Here is an 18883-nt window from a genome sequence, read left to right as displayed (position 1 = left end):
CCTAATAATTATTAGATAACCCTAACCCTAGTAACTATTTCAGACAACCCTAACCCTAATAATTATTAGATAACCCTAACCCTAGTAATGATTACACATAACCCTAACCCTAATAACTAGCAACCCTACATAACCCTAACCCTAGTAACTATTTCAGACAACCCTAACCCTAATAATTATTAGATAACCCTAACCCTTGTAACGATTACACATAACCCTAACCCTAATAATTATTAGATAACCCTAACCCTAGTAACTATTTCAGACAACCCTAACCCTAACCCTAATAATTATTAGATAACCCTAACCCTAGTAATGATTACACATAACCCTAACCTTAATAACTAGCAACTCTACATAACCCTAACCCTAGTAACTATTTCAGACAACCCTAGCCCTAGTAACTATTGCACGTAACCCTAATCCTAATATCAAAGGAAGCCCTTTGTGTTATGTAAGTAGTTCATGCTAGTTTGCTAGTTGCTAGAATTAGGGTTAGTAACAATAGTAATTCATATTAATAGGATTGATCAATAATAAAAGCAATTAATGAGATAGAATTAATAATTCATTCATAATATAGAAGTAGTACAAAATAATAATAGAAATAATCAATAATAGAAATTATAATAGAATTAATCCATAATAAGAGTAGTAATCAATGCATATTTAATTTAGCTAAGTAGAGAAAATAATTAGTTTGACAATAGTTTGAAATCAGAGAAACCTTTAATGATTTTGTTCCAGACAACATTATAACAAATCACAGCAGATGATGACAGCTCATTGACCACTAGGAGGCGCTTTGATTTTATCTCCCAGTCTGAGCTCATAACATTATAGTGTTGTTAGCTTGAACACAGTGTCTCCACTTGATCCACTTGAGATCAACTGTGTTTTACAAGAAGTGGCTGAGCAGGAAGATGGTGGAGGTCTTCTTCTGTGGTGTGTAACAGCTTCATCACTGTTGTTCTCTCTCTTGCTTTAGGTCCAGATCTTCAGTTTCTCCCGCCTCCTCCTCCTGCAGAGACATAACATGTTCATGTCAGAAACTGATCAATGAATCTGATTTTACTATTCTGCTGTGTCTGGATTACTTCTCCATTACTTCTACCAGTGCCCATTACAATTATATTTACAATTACTTCTACATTACTCCTTCTTGAAAATATTACATAGGTATTACTCTTACATTACTTTAAAAATGCCTGATACTTAGACATCAGTTAGAAATGACTTCTATATTACTTTTAAAGTAGTCCTACTTTTAGGGATTACATTCTAATTATTGGGGATTATTTCTCTATTACTTACTTTCTTACCTCTACTTTGGTGTTACATTTATATTTATGATTACTTGTATAATACTTGCATTTTTAGGGATTACACTCACAATTAAGGATTGCTTCTGTATTACTTTTGAAATTACAATTACTTTGACATTACTATTTTTGGGTATTGCATTTATATTTATAGTTTCTTCTGTTACTTCCAATATCACAGATTACTTAAATGGCTTATGTTAATCTCTGTTAAATTTGGTTAAACTGTAATTTTTCTTTTCTGTTTGTTTTAATAAATTGTAGAGAGTTTGAGGACGTTTTGTTCCCTGATGTTTTTAAAAGAAATAAAGTATTTTCCTACCTTCAACTTCAGTGAATCCAGTTGTTTCTGTCCATACACCTGAAAAACACAGCACAGCATTTATTTCAAACCAAACTGTTGAACTGCTCATGAACTGAGAATAAAAACATTTAGCGACATTTATCTTTAGAAACCAAGTCATGAGGTCAAAGGGCTGCGTGCAGGTACAGATATGCAGAAGGCTACAAAAAAAAGTGAGATCCGTGAATTGGCCACTCTGACAAACTGACCAATCAGGGTAGAGGAGGACTTAGTAAGAGAGGTGATCAAGGACCTCAGGTTACTCTGACTGAGCTCCAGAAAGTTCTTCACCTCATGACTTGTTTTTTTTCTGATACAAAGTCTCAGCTGTGAGACTGTGTATAGACAGGTGTGTGCCTTTCAAATAAGGTCCAATCAACTGAACTGGACTCCAGTTTAAGTGTAGATACATCTCAAAGATGATCCAGAGAAATGGAAGCAACCAGAGCTAAATTTGAAATGTCATAGGAAAGGGTCTGAATAATAATGTCTTTATGGTAAGGTATCAAAAATGTCATAAATATCATAGTATAGTATGGGGTCAGAACTGTGACAGAACTGCTCTGACTGAGCTCCAGAAAATTCATGATACAGAGGATTGTGATACAGTGTCAGCTGTGAGACTGTGTATAGACAGGTGTGAGCCACCAAAACAGTGTAGGAGAAAAGACACTGAAAACTAAACACTAACACCTTGTCTTAACATGTACACTAATCCAAGGTAAGAAGTTGATTATATCAGATAAGAGCTTTTTAGAAAAGACATTTCAGAAACCATAATTTTCACTTTCAAAGCTTAAGTGCAGCCAAGTTTAATGCAATGATTTCTAACAGTAACCTAAGACTAAACTGAGCTCAACCAAGTATCGAGTCACTACAAATAAATTACTTCTCACTAACATACACAACAGGGAATCAATAAATGGCTATGGACAGACTCCAAATCCACATGTGCTATGTATCCTGGAGGAAGATTAAAAACGTGACCGCAAAGCAAGAACTAAACAGTTGACAAGACAACATGATAAGATGTGAAACGACCACATCATTAATAGATGTTAAACAGCCGGGCACAGATGCAAAATGATGCCAAACGCCCGCAAAGACACAAAAACCTGAGAAACAGACGCTGCAGAGCCGCACAGCTCCAGTCAGACACACAAACACACTCCTACCCGCACAATAAAAACGACTTAACATGGAAGTACGACCGAAAGCTAACATTTAAAAGAGAAGGCTAATGCGTTTGCTCGTTGCTACTTAGCTAGCTCGTTAGCTTACCTTCCCGTCACAGCTGTGCTCAGAGTCCAGCCTCAGTCCAGCTCCAGAGCTTGTTTTATTTTACCCAGACATCTTCAGTACTGAACTTTATCAAACTGCTAACAAACCAAATCAACGAAACGACGACTCAAACGCTGTTTGACTCCGTATTTTCACTCTTTTCTCCCACTTTGTTTTCCTGCCGCCATCTCTTCCGTCTCCTCTGTGTAGGTCACGGGATTACGTCACACGTCACGGCCAATGACAACACACGCCAGCCAACGTAGACAAACAAAACGCTCATTGGTCCGTTGATTCTGCTCTGCCAGCAGCGGCTCCTGATTGGTCGAATCAGCGGAGGCTGTTGTATTTACTTTCCCTCCCTGAAAGTTAATACTCATTCTTTAATCTGCTGATGATGTAACGAGCTGTGCAGCGTGATGCGTTCATGTTGTACATGGAGAACAGGAGGAGTTGAACCAGGATCACTGGTCCTGACTGCTGTAGAGGACGTGGATCCAGGTGTCTGGAGTTATTATACAGACATGTTTGGATATGGATCTGCATCATGTATACTTTAATATTGTTGACACTTTGAGCACACTAGTGTTACACTCACAGACTGCATATGAACATAGAATTTATAAAATAAAACCTGACTTTGAATCAAAGCTGTCAGAATTCTCTAAAGTTAAATGTGTAGAATTGAAATAAAGTTGAAATAAAGTTTAAAGCAGGCAGGGACAGACGTGACGTGAAGATAAAATGATGTTTGTTGTGGCGGGACATGATGTGATGTCTCAGTTTGACCAGATCTCTACGAGATAAACTACAGCGTCTTCACTCAGAGAACAAGCTTCTTTGTGCAGACGTTGTTTTCTCTCTGTTTGGAGATTTGATTGTGAGAAATCGAGTCAAGATGTTGGACCTTTAGAAAACACAGTGGACAGAAGCAGAGCTGAGAGGAGAGAGCGACAGTAAAACTTGTGAGGGAACATGATGGGATCAGTGTTACTCCTCTGCTCAGCCTCAGGGAGTTGACGTCAGTCCCTTTCTCCTCGCTGTCTCCAGACTCCTGCAGTTCCCACAACTGTCTCTGCATGGCTGAGTCATACTGCCCCACACACACACACACACACACACACACACACACACACACACACACACACACACACTCTTCCACCACACCCCTTTCAGAGCAATTTGTGCAAACACTGAGTTCTTGAGTTACCAAAGCCATAACAACCAGACTGGAGTTGAACTTTGAATCGATTCTCTCGGGGTTGGAACCGTACAGCTCCACATCTGTTCACATTATTAGTGCAGTTGGTCACAGCGGGCATCGAACCTCCAACCCCCCCTCTGGCAGCGTTAGTGCCTTGCTCCACAGAGGCTCCACCCCCACCCCGTCCATCGGACTTTCAGACTTTCCTGTCTGCGTTGGAGCGAAGCCTCTTCTCTCTGTGGTCCACAGAAAGGCCGACTCGGGTTTCTCGGGTTTCTCAGATGGATTAGCGGGCGATGTGGAGGCGGGCGTTGGGCGTTCGCTCTGCTGTGCCAGCGGCCTTTGAAGCAGTGAGAGCACAGAGGCTCAGATTTCATGACTCCAACATTAAAGCTGCAGAACCACTGAGGGACAGTGGACTGTGTTGGTGGAGCTGGACGATGCATCGTGGTGTCAGACCAGTGTCACTCTGCTCGCTGATGATGGCGCCGTCCATCGGTCAAGACGTCTCCACCAACACCGCCCTGATTTCCTGCTGCTGTGGGCGTTCAGGGTCTGCTGATGGTTTTGCTGACCTCTGACCTTTCCCTCTGGTTCTGAGAACAGTTCAACTCTGCATGTTGTTTATGTGTCGTCAGGAGGGCTGGGTTCTGATAGTCTGTTCCACTCTGGATCCAGCTCAAGGTTCAGTTTATTCATGCATTAAAAACAGTGAAATTACAGCTCTCCCACTCTAATCACACAACAACAAACAAACAACAAGTAAAACCACAGAGAAACACATGACGCAACATTTCCTACCGAGACACTCGAGGTTTCTTAAATACTCTCTGTTCAGCTCCAAAGCTAAAGAATATTTAACTGAACCTTTTTCAAATTTCAGTTAAAGACGCAACAACAACGAGTGAACTGACGACAGCAGTGAAGATAAAACACGAAGCAAGAAACAATAAACAGAGTGAAACACAGAGACTGCAGCATCAGGAAAAAGACATGTTACTGTTGTGTAGTGTTCAACACACAGCTCAGTTTAACCAGTGTTCAACCAGCCTCTGCCTTCATGGAGGGAAACACAGTCCAATCTAAAACCTGTGCTGTCAACACAAACGGAGAACAAACACTTTCTGGACTAAAACATGCAAAAACTGAACATTCAGTAGTTTAAATATGTCAACAAAGTAAAAACAATGAAGTTTTTTCCTCTGAATGAAATGTGTTGTGAGAGACGGAGACAGAGTCTGAGTGGAAGCTGTGGCCTGGACCAGGCCGAGACCATAATGGCGGGGGGGTTACAGAGTGGGGGGATTGGCATCATGAAGTTACTCAAAGCATGAAAACACACACACACACACACACACACACTCTGCTGTCCCATCAAACCCTCACTGTGTTTATCAGTCTCTGTTTGAAAATCACCAGGTTGCATAACAGCAGAAAAATGCACATAAACGCTGCTTTCCCCTCGGAGTCGACCGCACTGCAGCGGCCTGTGGAGGAGCAGGGCTGTGGCTCGCTCTCTGGGTTCGAAGGATGGAGCTTTGGGGATCAGATCAGGGACCGTGTGTCTCTATAAACTCTCACAGAGGACAGAGGACAGAGCAGAGAGGCGGGAAACACAGAGACAAAGCCATCTCTGTTCACCGCCTCCGATGGACGGCCTCGTCGGGCGAGATGTCTGGGTCAGAGGAGCAACAAACTGAAGCCTTTGCCCCACATCGGCTGAACACATGCACCAACCAGATCCTCTGTTCTCTGCATCAGTTCACTGAGATCAGTGCTGTCACCAGCTGACAGAGTCCAGACACCACTCATCATCACAGTAACACACTGAAACACTGGGACTCTATTTGAGACGAGGCAGGATTCAATCAGAGAAGTTTAGAGCAGCGGTTTGAATTTTCAACATGTCTGAACATGTGCAGCATCAAACATCAAATCTGTTTCATTTTATAAAAACTCACATATGTTTAATCTCACCTGTGTGTTGTTGTCGGACCCCGACAGACAGAGTGGTTCCTCTTTCTCTAACAAACCATCTCTGGCTAAGTCGAACCTGCAGAGACAAGAAGAAGACTCGTGTTTTCTTTTGGTCTTTGACAGAGTCTCCCTGTGGGATCAACAGTAACTCTCTCCAGTGATGTGACACGCTGCAGACATCTCTCTTTGTTAGTAATCTCATTAACCTGGAGCTGTGGTTCCTGTGGTACACGTCATACAAGAGTCAGTATCTGTCTGAGGTTACGTTAGGTCAGAGAGCAGATTCCTCTCGAACATCTGAATGAAACCTGTCACAGGCAGTTTTTACTGGACTGCTTCGCTGCCAGCTGTGGTCAGCTGTTCGCCTTCCAGATGCTTCCTGGATTTCAGAGAAGCAGCTGTTCACCAGTTCTTATCGGATGTGGGAAATCTCAACGAAGATAACTTGGCAAAGTCACAGGTCAGCCTCCTTCCATAAACCCTGCTCATTCTGAATTCTGGAATACGTCCTTTAAAGCACAAATCTCACAGTGACGATGTTTACGACGTTCAGTATTTAGAGGTTTAGTGGAGACATGATTTCAGTCGTTGTGTTGGAGCCGCTTTCTGTAAAAATAACGACCCATTGTTGCCAGTAACAAACACAAAGACTTTTATTTCTCAACGTCCTCCATCAGGAACTAAAGGGGCCGACGACTGAAATCAAACACAGCTTCACAGCCTTATTTTATCCTCCAATCAACAACAGGCCACGAGTCACATGACAGCTCTACAGTATTCTCATTGAACTCTCTCTTCAAGTACTTTCTTAATGAATGCAGGTTTGATCACTCGGATTATTACAAACTCATGGAAACAGGATGTAAAGCCTGTTTTTTTTTTTTTTACTCTGTACAAAAAAATACAAATTATTACAAAAAAACTTTTGTCCCTTGAAAAATTTCTTTTCAGTAGCAAAAGCAAAACGTCTGCCACCATGTTGGTTTGTATAAAAAGACCCTGCAGCAGCAAAATCTGTCTCTAACATCTCCATGTGAAGTACTTACAACAGAAAACCCTGCCACATTTCAAACAGACGACGTATAAAACATTTCATTGAGGCACAAAAATGCCCAAATCCAAACGGCTAAAAATAAACTATTCTCTCAAGAACACTTTTGGCGTTGACGAAAAATTTATCAAAAAACAATTTCCATCAAGAAGTCGTGAGCTTACAAAGCTGTCGAACCTTTGACTCCAGACTCATAAATAAAAACAGAATATCTTACGGCTCTCGACGATTAAGTTAATAAATCAAATATACACAATGATTAATTAAAAATTATTTACAAATCTATACACAGACATTCTACACGGACGATTCTTCATATTGAACCCCCCCCCCCAAAAAAAAATGAAATAAATATTTTTTTTCCAAACTGGTCAGGTGTTGTGGTGCAACACGTCAGCAGCACATTCAACAACTAATGAATGAAGGAAACTGATGGTGCTGAAGGTCGTCGGACTTCTGCACGTCCAAACTCCATCGTCCACAAAATCGGAGATCCAGCCAACCACAGTGGAGCGTTCAGACCAGTGTCAGTCACAACATAAATTAAACAGCAAAAATCCAAAGATCCATCCACTGAAACTCAGCTCTGTATGAAAGACGACAAAAAAGATGAACGTCCAAAAAAAGTCTCAGCTCTGCGTCCTGTCAGTCTGAGCCGGGGGCTATACGATGTACTCCATCCTGTTGACGCCCTGTGACTGCAGCTGCCTGTTGTCCTGTTTACTAGTCCAGTGTGGGGTTTTGCCTGTGGTGTGGTGGGGGGGTCGTTCCTCCCAGTCGACCAGCGAGTACGCCGGTGGCGCCCTGGCGAACCTCGCCTTCTGCAGCCTCTTATCCACCTCCTCCTCGTCTGATTGGCTGCCGCTGTCTGACTTCCTGATCTTGGCGTTGACAGAGTTCTTGTCCTCGTACAGGTGGTGGTGGAGGAGGAGGTGGTGGTGCTGTTGCTGTTGTTGCTGGTGGTGGTTGGGCGGGTTCTTCTCGATGGGGTTCTTGATGTGGTTGAGCTGCTCGCGGGCGGCGCTCACGCTGTTGTGGAGGGCGTTGTTGTCCTCTGTTGCCGGCGCCAACGACGACGAAGCCTGGGTGCTGACCCCCGTGTGGGCGCTCTGCTTCCTCCGCCTCTTCACGCACCACAGCAACATGGAGGCCACCACCAACGCCCAGACGACGATCACCACGGAAACCAGCAGGGGCACCAGGTAGTCTGCTGGAGTGAGAGAGGAGCAGAGGTCAGTGAACGGCTTCGTCTACGTCACCTTAAGATCTACAACCTTTTCTGACTTCAAGGATCTCTGAACCTGGGCCTTAGTTCCCTGTGTTTTTGGATGTAAATCAACAATCTTTGGAATCAATGCAGCATTGATCAAAGAGGATTCCTACAGAGGCAGAGCTTTTTATTAAAGAGGAAGATCCTTTTAGTTTAACCAGAAACATCTCTATATATCTCTACCAGACTCCATTGACAAAAACAGGGATTTTACTGGGAGCTGCTGGAATACCACTGCCTCCATCTGTTAGTGTGTTTGTGTTACTGTGTGGTACTTTTACTTCAGTAAAGTATCTGATTACTTCTTCCACCACTGAAAGTCACACAGTAACAGGTGGTCGTATGTGGGTGGAGACTGAAACCTTTAATCTTTGGTTCCAGATAAAGCTCGGACCCTGAATTCAGAGTTCAAAGTCAAGACAGAACTCACCGTTGGGGTTGTGGCTCGGTCGTCGCTGGATTCGAACCTCGGCGATGGCGCTGATGATGGAGCTGTTGGCGCTCCTCTTACTGACCAGATCCATGATCCTGTCTGTGATCTCCTTGACGAACGTCGTGCCCCCCCTCCGGTCCTCCGTCGACTGAAACATTCAGCAGGAAAACACCATTATGGTCTGTCTGTCTGTGAGGTTCAGTCTAAATAAACCCTCTCATCACTGATTCATGCAGCAGAAAAACCGTTAAACCAGCTCATCAAAGTGTTTCCATTCACTCCTCTAAACACTCGCTCGCTCTTTCCCAACAATCATCTGGTGTTTTATTCTTCTGGCTGCAGAAACAGCGGTTTCAAACTGTGTTTACCTTTTAAAACTTTACTTAAAGCTGATGGCAGTGAGAGCGCTGTGCCCCGTCACTGCTCTTATCTCCTCTCACTTCTTCTAAAACCTCAAAATTCCTGATCTTTTTCCATTTTACAATTCCAGACTTTCAGTAAATGTTTAATGTGATGTACTGGAAGTGAGTGGAGATCACCCCATCGGTTAGATCATATCTGCAGCTCCACACCGCAGACCAACACTCCAGCACTGTCAGACCAGCCGTGACTTACGATGGCCACGTGGATCTCGTTGTTGGCGTCCAATGATGGCTCGCAGGTCATGGAGACGGAGGAATCGGAGGACAGGTTCTGGACAACGTAGAGGGTCCTGAGATCACGACAAACCTGCTCCACCGTCACACCCTGAAACACCCAGACCAGAGGAGGACTATCAGCAACTGCAGCAGCATGAAGGTTTCAGACCGGTGTAGGAACCCAGACTGACCTTGGTCATGATGTCCTTGTTGAAGGTGAAGGTGACGTTGGCGCAGCTGCTCTCTGGGTGACACCTGGCAGTGGGCGGGGCCCGGTGGGCGGGGCTCCAGCACTCCCCCTGGTTGGAGCAGGGTTTGATGAAGCAGCGCTCGTCCTGGACGGCGACGCAGGTCTGACCGGCCGGACACTCTGAGCTGTGAGTCTTACTGTGGAGGCTGCAGGGTTTAGGTCCACACCAGAGCTGTCGGAGACAAACGTCAGCTGAGGTTAGACGATCGTAAAACGTCCCGGACTCTTCAGAAAGTGATGAGGGATAAATAACTGGATTTCATGGACCAAGAGCAAGATATAATCTCAGGAGGACATTTCTTACATGTCAGTCCTTTCTGGTCGCTCTCTGTCACAAGCTACAATACAAAAAACACTCCTGGAAAAGGTGAAATTCTTTAACAAATTCTTAAAATCATGTTTCCAGGGCTGAGTCCAGATGAAGTCTCAGGTGTACCTTGGTGCAGGTGACTCTCCCGTTGTGGCAGCGGCAGCTGTTGCAGTCCTCGTCCCACCTGCTTCCATCCAGAGCCACCAGCTCCCCGACCACGCAGGGCCGCCCCGTCACTGCAGCACAGAACAGAAGTTGAACTATGAATCACTTCAGAGTCAGTAAACTGTATAAACAGTGTGTCTGCAGACAGCAGGTTTTACCTTCTTGGCAGCGGGGCCCGGTTCTTCCCGGCGGACAGATGCAGCGGTAACCGTTAATTTCATCCACGCAGGTGGAGCCGAAGGAGCAGGGTGACGACTGGCACTCGTTGATGTCTGACGGAGACACAGGGACACGGGAGTTACTTTGGGTTTTCAGTCGTGTTGACAGAACCAGTCCGGCCTGTTGTCTGTGTGTCACTCAGCCCACACAGACAGAGAGGAGCAAGTGTCCCGCCAAAATAAAACAAACCTGCAGCAGAGAGGAATCTGCAGGACAGCCGAGCTGCTAACAACGATGCTCATCATTATTTGTTGATTAAGTAGTTTAAACTGTTTAGACTGTAAAAAGCCAGAACATTCTTCAAATGCCTTTTTTTTCTATCAGACAAACAGTCCAAAACTCAAAGAAAAAAGTGGATTTTTTTCCTTTTATGGAGCTAGGCTAGCAGTTTCCCCCTGCCTCCAGTCTTCGTGCTAAGCTAGGCTAAACACATCATGCACCTGTGCCTGTACTGGACACACAGAGAGGTCTGCTGAGGTCTGAGAGTCCTCCTCTGTGTGGTCCAGGATCCAAATCTGACCTGCGTTAACATGAGTTTAAGCCTGGCTTAAAGGCACTGAGGCAGAAAGAGAGAGAGACAGAGGAGAGCAGATGAGAGGTCAGAGGTCAACACTCACTGATCCTGCAGTCTGGGCCGGCGAACCCCGGAGCACATTCACATCGATACCAGTTGTCTCCATCGACACAGGTCCCACTGTTATAACTGCAGGAGGACACAGGTCATTACTGAACTCAGTCTGCTCTGCAGGAACAAGACTTTCACTAGTGGAAAAAAAAACAACAGGCTCTTATCCTCTGGAGGAAAAAATGGTTTGAATTCTCCATGATTTCCCATCGCAAAAATGCAGCTATAAATCAACATTGGTGACCTAACTGAGCTGAAACCCTCATGCCCTAACCCTAATCTTAATTATAGACGGAAAAACATTTTTTTTTCTCCTGATCGGTGTTTTTCAAAGATATGAGCAGTTTGTGCGTCTGTGGTTTGGAGAGCAGAGTGGGAGCTGAGCAGATAAAAAGTCAAACTGGCAGAGACCTTGTTGTTTTGTTCCTGTTTTGTTCCAGATTTGATTTGGTGGAAGGACAAACGAGGAGGAGGAGGCCAAAGAGGAGAGTTTAACGTAAGATATGAAGCTTTGTCGCCGACAAAAATCACAACTCCACACGTCTCAGCTTCGTGTTTTGTCTTGAACTGAAGGATGAAAAGCTCTGGCAGTGATTTCTGACACTTCAAACCTTTAACACCAAATGAGTGTTTTGATCCATCAGATAAATCTGTTCACTGTGACTGAACGTTTACTTCGAGTGTTAGTTTTTTACTCACCAGGGATGAGGGCTGCAGTCGTTGGCATCTGGAAAATAAAGAAACAGAAAGTTGTGTTAGACTAAGACGTCTTCTACATGTGCTCTGAGATGAAGGCTAACACTGGTCGCTAACGTGCTAATATACATTTCATATGTTAGCATATATTTGAGCTGTGAAGTCTTCGTCAGACTGGAAACTCAAACACTTCAGACTCTGTGATAAAGGGAGTTTCTAACCGTTCACACAGTGTTTGTATCAAACTGTAAAAGACAGGAACGTTTTTCTTTTGATCAAATCCACGACTTTCACAGGCTTCAGAAATGATATCAAACTGTGGCTACAGCTAACGATCAGTTATTTTCTCCATCAATCGATCAGGCATTGGATCATTAACAGGTCACTCTGACGTCTTCAGGTTTCTTGTTCTGTCTGATAATGTTTGGTTTACTACCACAGAAGAAGAAAGAAACTTTAAACCTGACGAGTCCTGGATGAAGAGTGTGTGTGTGTGTGTGTGTGTGTTTCCTGTGCAGTGACTCACTGTGGCTGCAGGTGGCGCCCTCCCATCCCTCCTTACAGACGCAGCTGAAGGAGTCTCCGTCCACCACACAGGTTCCTCCGTTCTCACAGGGACTCGGCAGACAGCTGCTGTTCTTCGCTGGAGACACAAACACGACCGTTAGCCGCCGAGCTAACACGGAAACACTAATAAAACACACACACACGTGTCGTCACACCGACCGATGTTACAGGTGGCGCCGTCCCAGCCGGCGGCACACAGACACTTGAAGGCGTCTCCCTCGTCGTAGCAGGTGCCCCCGTTGTTACAGGTCTCCTCGTCACACTGACTCTCTCCTGGAGGTAAAGACGGATCAGAGTCAAACCCACCCAGCACCTGAAGCTGGTTCACATGAGGTCAAACTGAACCACAGAGACCTTCAGAGCAAGAGTCATGCAGGACGTTTTACAGATGATCGAAATCTGTTCTTCAAAAAGATTTTTCTCTTTCACATTAAATTTAAATTTTAATTCAACAGAAATTTGGGACATTCTCATTTTCATTCTCCTGTTTGATCCGTCACTCTCTGCTGTGACCTCTGCTAGTCCAGGAGCTGAGACCAGAACCCAGACTGTGATCTGTGAGGAAAAGAACCTGATCTGAGGAATCCGTCCCTGATGTGATCAAGTGGGACGAGGATTCTGGATCAGGACTTACTGGAGTGACAGGTCTTTCCCTTCCAGCCGTTGTTACACTCGCAGTAGAAGTCGTTGACCAGATCTCGACAGACGCCGCGGTTCTGACAGGGAGCGGAGCTGCAGTCATCGATGTCTGTACGACAAGACGAGACGACGTCAGAAACAACATGTCCGCTGCGTTTATACTGTCTCTACTGAGGAGGAGGAGGGAGGAGGAGGAGGAGGAGGAGGAGGAGCAGGAGGAGGACTCACTGTTTTGGCAGGTGGGGCCGTCCCAGCCTTCAGCACAGATACACTGATACTGACTGACTTTATCGATGCAGGTGCCTCCGTTCAGACAGGGGGCGCTCTCACAGTCGTTAATGTCTGAGAGACACAGGAAGTAGAGAAATAAAGACGTGCACAGAGACACACTGTGACACACTCTGATAACCTGCAGACACTGACTCTCGTGGCAGTAGGTCCCGGTGAATCCCTCCTCACACTCGCAGCTGAACTGTCCGCCGGCGTGGCTCCGACACCGCCCGTGGGGGCCGCACACGTTGGACGAAATCAAACGCACGCCGCTCGCCGTGCTGTTGGACGCCACCGCCACCGTGCAGCTGTCAATCACTGGAGAGGAGGAAGAGTCACAGACATCAGTGCTGAACCTGTAAGGTGAGTGATGTGTCAGTGTTGGCGTGGAGGCGGAGGCGAACCTTTGCACGGCGTGGTGCGGCAGTGGTCCTTCAGGCGCGAGCAGTTCCTGCCGTCATAGTCTTCAGGACATTGACAGACGTAGTCGGCCGCCAGGTTGAAACACTGGCCGCCATTTTGACACGGACGATGGAGGCAGTAATCAATGTCCAACTGTGGAGAGAGAGAGAGAGGGAGAGAGAGAGAGAGAGAGAGAGAGAGGACGACTGAAACATGATACTCAGCATTTTTACCTGTACAATACACGTCTCCATGGTAACCACCTACAAACACACCTGTGAGTGGACGTCATGTCAACTGGTAACACACTGATATCTGAACACACATATATGGAGAGTGTGTTACTGTGTGTGTTACTGTGTGTGTTACTGTGTGTGTTTAAACCAGATTTTCCTGTCGGTGTGTAACCGAGGTGGAGGTCACTTTGTGTTCACCAGGTGATAAAAGTGGGCGTGTCTTAGTTTCGCTCACCTGACAGCGACTCCCTGAGAACCCGGGCGGACACAGGCAGTGGAAGCCGTCGACCTCGTCGTGGCAGCGGCCGGCGTTGAGGCAGGGCCCGCTGGAGCACTCGTCCACGTCTCGGTCACAGTGTTCGCCGGTGAAACCAGGAGCACACACACATTTATAACTGTTCACCAGGTCCTGGGGGGGGGGGGGGGGGTTTGTTAGCACGTTAGCACAAAGCTAATCAGAGTTTATTAAAACATCTGTAACGTCTGCTCAAGGACAAGAATTTATTTGTGTGTTTCATGTTTTGTAGCTTTACTGAAATAGATGGACTAGTACGAGTGTTACAGTTCCCTTCAACGCATAAATCACACACTGAAAACACACACACACACACACACACACTGTGATGTAATGTGACCTGACTCCGATCAACAAGAGAAACCATTGTGAGGAAGAAAAACGAGCAATCTGTGTTTGAAAAGAACGAGGACACACTGTTTATCTGCTGTTGGGAAATGAGAGAGTTTAGAGAAATCTGATCTGCTGTTGTCATGGAGGTTTAACACACACACACACACACACACACACACACACACACACACAGTCATGGCTCAGCGTTTTCTGTTTATATTTCTGCTGAGGAGGAGGAAAAGTGTGTGTGTGTGTGTGTGTGTGCAGCAGGAAACAAAAGGGCGCTCACCTTGCACGTCGCTCCGTTCTGACACTGACCGCGACAGTCGTTGATATCTGCACAAACAACACAACAGGTTTGACATGAGAGACACAGAACGATCAGCTGCCTCTGTGCTCAGAGCCAACGTCTTATTGTCTGAATGTGTGACAGGAGTCTCTTTAACTGTGATCAGACTGACTCTGACTCTGAAGCCTTGCTGCTGCTCTGCTGTTCTGTCAGAGGCTGAACCCTCATTCTAACCCTCACTGTATCTCTGCAGCGTCGTACTCACTGCTGTCACAGTTCTGGCCCGTCCACCCGGGGAGGCACTCGCAGAAGTATCCTCCAATCAGATTCCTGCAGGAGTTGGCGTTGACGCAGGGGTTGTCGTTACACTCGTTGGCATCTGAAACAGAATAAACAGAGAGAACAGATGATTAAAACGACAGACTGACGGTGGAACAATCAAACTGCTGCAGAGAAACCGGCAGCAGTCTCAGACCTGCACAGCCACAGGGTCACCATTTCTAACACGCTTTAAACGACGCTTCATTAGCTTTCACCATTAGACGAGGACTCAGAGGTCAGAGGTCAGCAGCGACAGCACGCTGACGACAGATGGAACAAATATCATCCCTGAGTCTGTGGGATAATGAAACGTAAACAGAGCTAATGTGGTGATCTGGAGTTCCTGCGTTGCTATTCTGAGTCTGGCTCTCAGTCAGCAGTAACATCTGAAAGCAGTGGACGTGTCCAGAATCAGTCAGCAGTGGAAAACAGGCTCCAGAACAAGTGCTGGCAGACCAGACTAACCAGCCACAGTTGAAGGTTGAAGAGCGTGTGGTTGGTAGTTAGTGGTCAGCGGTGGATTAGCGCTGCGGCGAGACCGTCCCGGAAGCTAAGCCTCCGAACCACAACCGTCCCCTCCAGGGATTGTCCCGGAGATTAGGAGGAAAACCTCGGGAGTCCCGGCGGGAAGGACGCGAAGGACGGAGCTCGGACCTGCCGCGCCGAAAAAACGCCCAAGGTGGATGTTTATGTACAAACAGATCCTCGTCAACCGTGGCCTCAGCTGATGAGGCGGATCTGTTTGTACATGAAAACCGGTGGGAAATCTCCACAGTGGAAGAGATGAATCATCACCCAGACGCTCAGACTGTAAAACCTCTGGAGCACTGACCGATCAGGCAGGTCTTCCCCGTCCACTGAGGAGGACAGATGCATCTGAAACCATTGACCAGGTCCTGACAAGTTCCTCCATGACTGCAGGGGTTCACCAGACACTCGTCCACATCTGAAACACACACACAGCAGCACAGGTTTATGAAGCTTCAGAGGAAGTTTGAAAAGAGCCAAATAAAAGCTGAAGGGTCGGGGGAGGTCTCACTGATGGAGCAGGAGGGTCCGGTCCAGCCGGGGGCACAGCGACACTCAAAACCCTGAACTGGTCTCCACACAGCTGCCGGCGTTCACACAGGGGCTGGACAGGCAGGCGTGGTCCGCTGTGGACACACACACACACACACACACACACACACACACACACACACACACACACACACACACACGTTTGAGTTCAGTTCAGAGGTTTGGATCCTCACACACACATGACCTTTGACCCCTGCATGCAGGGCTCGGTGACTTCAGGCGTGGACAGGTGATTGTACAGCTGTCACTGTAAGAACAGAGTCTTATTCCAGTCTCGGTGGTTCATCCTCTGGGGAGCAGGGATGGGATCAGGCTATTTCCTGAAAGTCTAACCTGTAGATTTTATCGTTGCTTATGCACAGGTAGAAATATTTCTCCTGACGACGGCACTAAAGGAAACATCCTGGGTTCACACAGGGTTATGATTTATCCTCTGGGGACACTGACTGTACACTGCAAAAAGTAAGACTGAATTTCTTAAATCAAAACAGCAGCATTTCATCTGCTTCAGCTTTCTGCCCTTCACTGGTTCTGAGAAACTGAGACAAGAAGGACCAGAACTATGAAGCTGCTGCAAAAACTCAGCTCTAAAATCAGGAAAAAAGAACTATAATGGAGGAAATATCAGATAAAAAGGTCAAATTCCATGTTTTGTTATAAAAATCTTGGAAAGTGAGATTTTCCAAACACTTTAGATTATTCTACTTCACATTTTGAAGCGGTTTTTCTTGGTTCTTTGTAGCATGAGTCTGGGATTTTTATGGAAATCTGGTCTACACCTGTTGTAGGTCTCAGATGGACTAACAGCACCATCATCTTCAGAATCTGTTTTCTCAGAGATGTTGCTGCTGTTTTCTAAACCATACGACTCAGAGCACATCAGGATACCTTTAACCCCCCTGACCTTTGACCTCTGACCTGGCTTTTCCACTGCCCTCGCCACATGACAGAGACCAACCTGTCAAACTGATTTAGTTTTTCCAGCGCTCAGATGTTTTATTGTTTTGTTTTTTTTATTACAGTTTTCTCTCCTGGTTTTTTTTTCATGTGACCTTTGTTTCACTGACTGTTTATTTTACAGTGGTGCCTTGCTGTTGGGGTACCGGTTCCTCTCACTCTGACAGTTGACTCCGGAGAAGCCGTCGGGTTGGTATTTGTCTGGTCCCGTGTTGCTGCAGGTTCCTCCGTTCAAACATGGCTGCCGCGTCCCGCACGTGTTCAGATCTGAGAGACGGAAACACTCCACACGCTGATCAACTCACGCCACAGTTTCGCTAAGCATTTCCTACCAAAATAAAAGCTCACATATCACAACAACAAGAGACTTTCTGGATGATTTGTGCAGATTTTTGCACGAAGCTCACAAAGTGTGTGTGTGTGTGTGTGTGTGTACCTTTGTCACACAGTTGTCCTCCATAGTTTGTATCACAGAGACACTGCCAGGGCTCCACACAGCTGCCGTGAACACAGCCGGGTGAGGGATACACTGATCACAGTACTCTCCCTGCCAGCCGTACAGACACCTGAACCAATGACAATCACATCAACATAACTGAATAAATATGAATCTGATGGTTGTTATTCCTTCAAATTAAATTAAAGTAGATGTTGGTTCTCACTTGCACTCTCCTGGGACTTTACAGGATCCATGTTCTGTGCTGCAGCCCTGTCTGCAGATCGCTGCACACACACACACACAGAAACAATCAACAAACATGACTCTGTGGTCATGGGCGTCTTAAGTTTCCCACGGGCATTTGAACGCACCAAGATATTTGATACGTCTCTGCTCTCAGCTGCGTGACCACACCACAATAAAGTAACTCAGTGAAACCAACAACCACCAGGAAGGAAGGGAAGGAAACCAAGACCAGGAAGTGATAAAACATCAGAGTGGTTCTGGACTGCTCACCAGTGTTGCAGTCCGGACCGGACCAGCCCTCCAGACACGTCTTGTTGCCGTTGTGGTCGCACTCGTAGTGACCGAAGAAGTCGTCTCGCGGCCGGCAGAACTTGTTGCAGCCGAAGCCGTAGTAGTGCTCGTCGCAGCTGAGGCGGACCTGGAAGTGGAACTGAGCCACGGGGCCGTTGTGCTTCAGGCTCTGCCACTGACGGCCGGGGTTGATCATCCCCGAGTGGACGGCTTTCTCAATCACCGCCCCGCCGACGCCTGCAGACACGACGGGTTTGGATCAGTCGGAGAGAAAACACAGAGGAGAGGGGACAGGGTCAGTGGAGGACTTTCTGGACTTTTATTCTCAAGTATATTCAGTTTTCTGTCAGATAAAACAAAGAAGAAGAAGCAGGAGATGTTTGGTATTTGACATGTTGATCCAGAACATTCAGTTTTATTATTTAATTTACAGATAATTTATGATTGAATAAATGATTAATTGACAGGTAATTACAGCTCCAGACTGGACAGTCGATAACCTGACGGTGTCCAGCTGCTGTTTGAGAGGTCAGCTCTAATGTTCCACAGTTTGAAAATGCTGAGCTGCTCTGTGGTATTTCACGGGGTGGAAAGTGTGGTCGGGCTGAGGTGACGGCGTCTGTTCGACCGACAGGCAGCCGGACCGAAAGAGCTGAAAACGCACAGAGCATCCAGAAAAACCTTGGAGCAGGTGACACCATCGGCCTGAAGGCAAACTGTGACACTTCACATCA

The 18883-nt window shown here is 46.1% G+C and overlaps 1 protein-coding gene and 1 long non-coding RNA gene across 2 annotated transcripts; both read right to left on the bottom strand.

The window, feature by feature from the left end:
• Window positions 1–710: 710 nt before the first annotated feature.
• Window positions 711–3727, bottom strand: LOC108890806 (uncharacterized). Its single transcript, XR_001962202.2, has 3 exons — window positions 2947–3727; window positions 1645–1683; window positions 711–1021 (listed from the first exon to the last, which is right to left on the bottom strand). It is a non-coding gene; the product is annotated as an uncharacterized LOC108890806 (long non-coding RNA).
• Window positions 3728–6752: 3025 nt separating this feature from the next.
• LOC108890805 (protein jagged-1a-like) lies at window positions 6753–18405 on the bottom strand (the record flags this gene model as incomplete). Its single annotated transcript, XM_018687818.2, is given in 26 exon segments — window positions 6753–8388; window positions 8879–9029; window positions 9497–9628; window positions 9711–9941; window positions 10206–10315; window positions 10403–10516; window positions 11081–11166; window positions 11788–11815; window positions 12311–12427; window positions 12511–12624; window positions 12986–13099; window positions 13219–13332; window positions 13414–13578; window positions 13665–13815; window positions 14134–14307; window positions 14816–14862; window positions 15081–15194; window positions 15969–16082; window positions 16176–16230; window positions 16232–16290; window positions 16617–16619; window positions 17333–17440; window positions 17610–17687; window positions 17690–17739; window positions 17836–17896; window positions 18129–18405. Coding segments are annotated over 26 exon segments (3315 nt in total), but the record flags the coding sequence as incomplete, so codon positions are not given.
• Window positions 18406–18883: the final 478 nt, after the last annotated feature.

Source organism: Lates calcarifer, unplaced genomic scaffold (genome assembly GCF_001640805.2).
Source record: "Lates calcarifer isolate ASB-BC8 unplaced genomic scaffold, TLL_Latcal_v3 _unitig_1811_quiver_1669, whole genome shotgun sequence".
Lineage (NCBI taxonomy): Eukaryota > Metazoa > Chordata > Actinopteri > Centropomidae > Lates > Lates calcarifer.
Note: the sequence above shows the minus strand (reverse complement) of the source record. Positions and strands in the feature narration are given on the sequence as shown.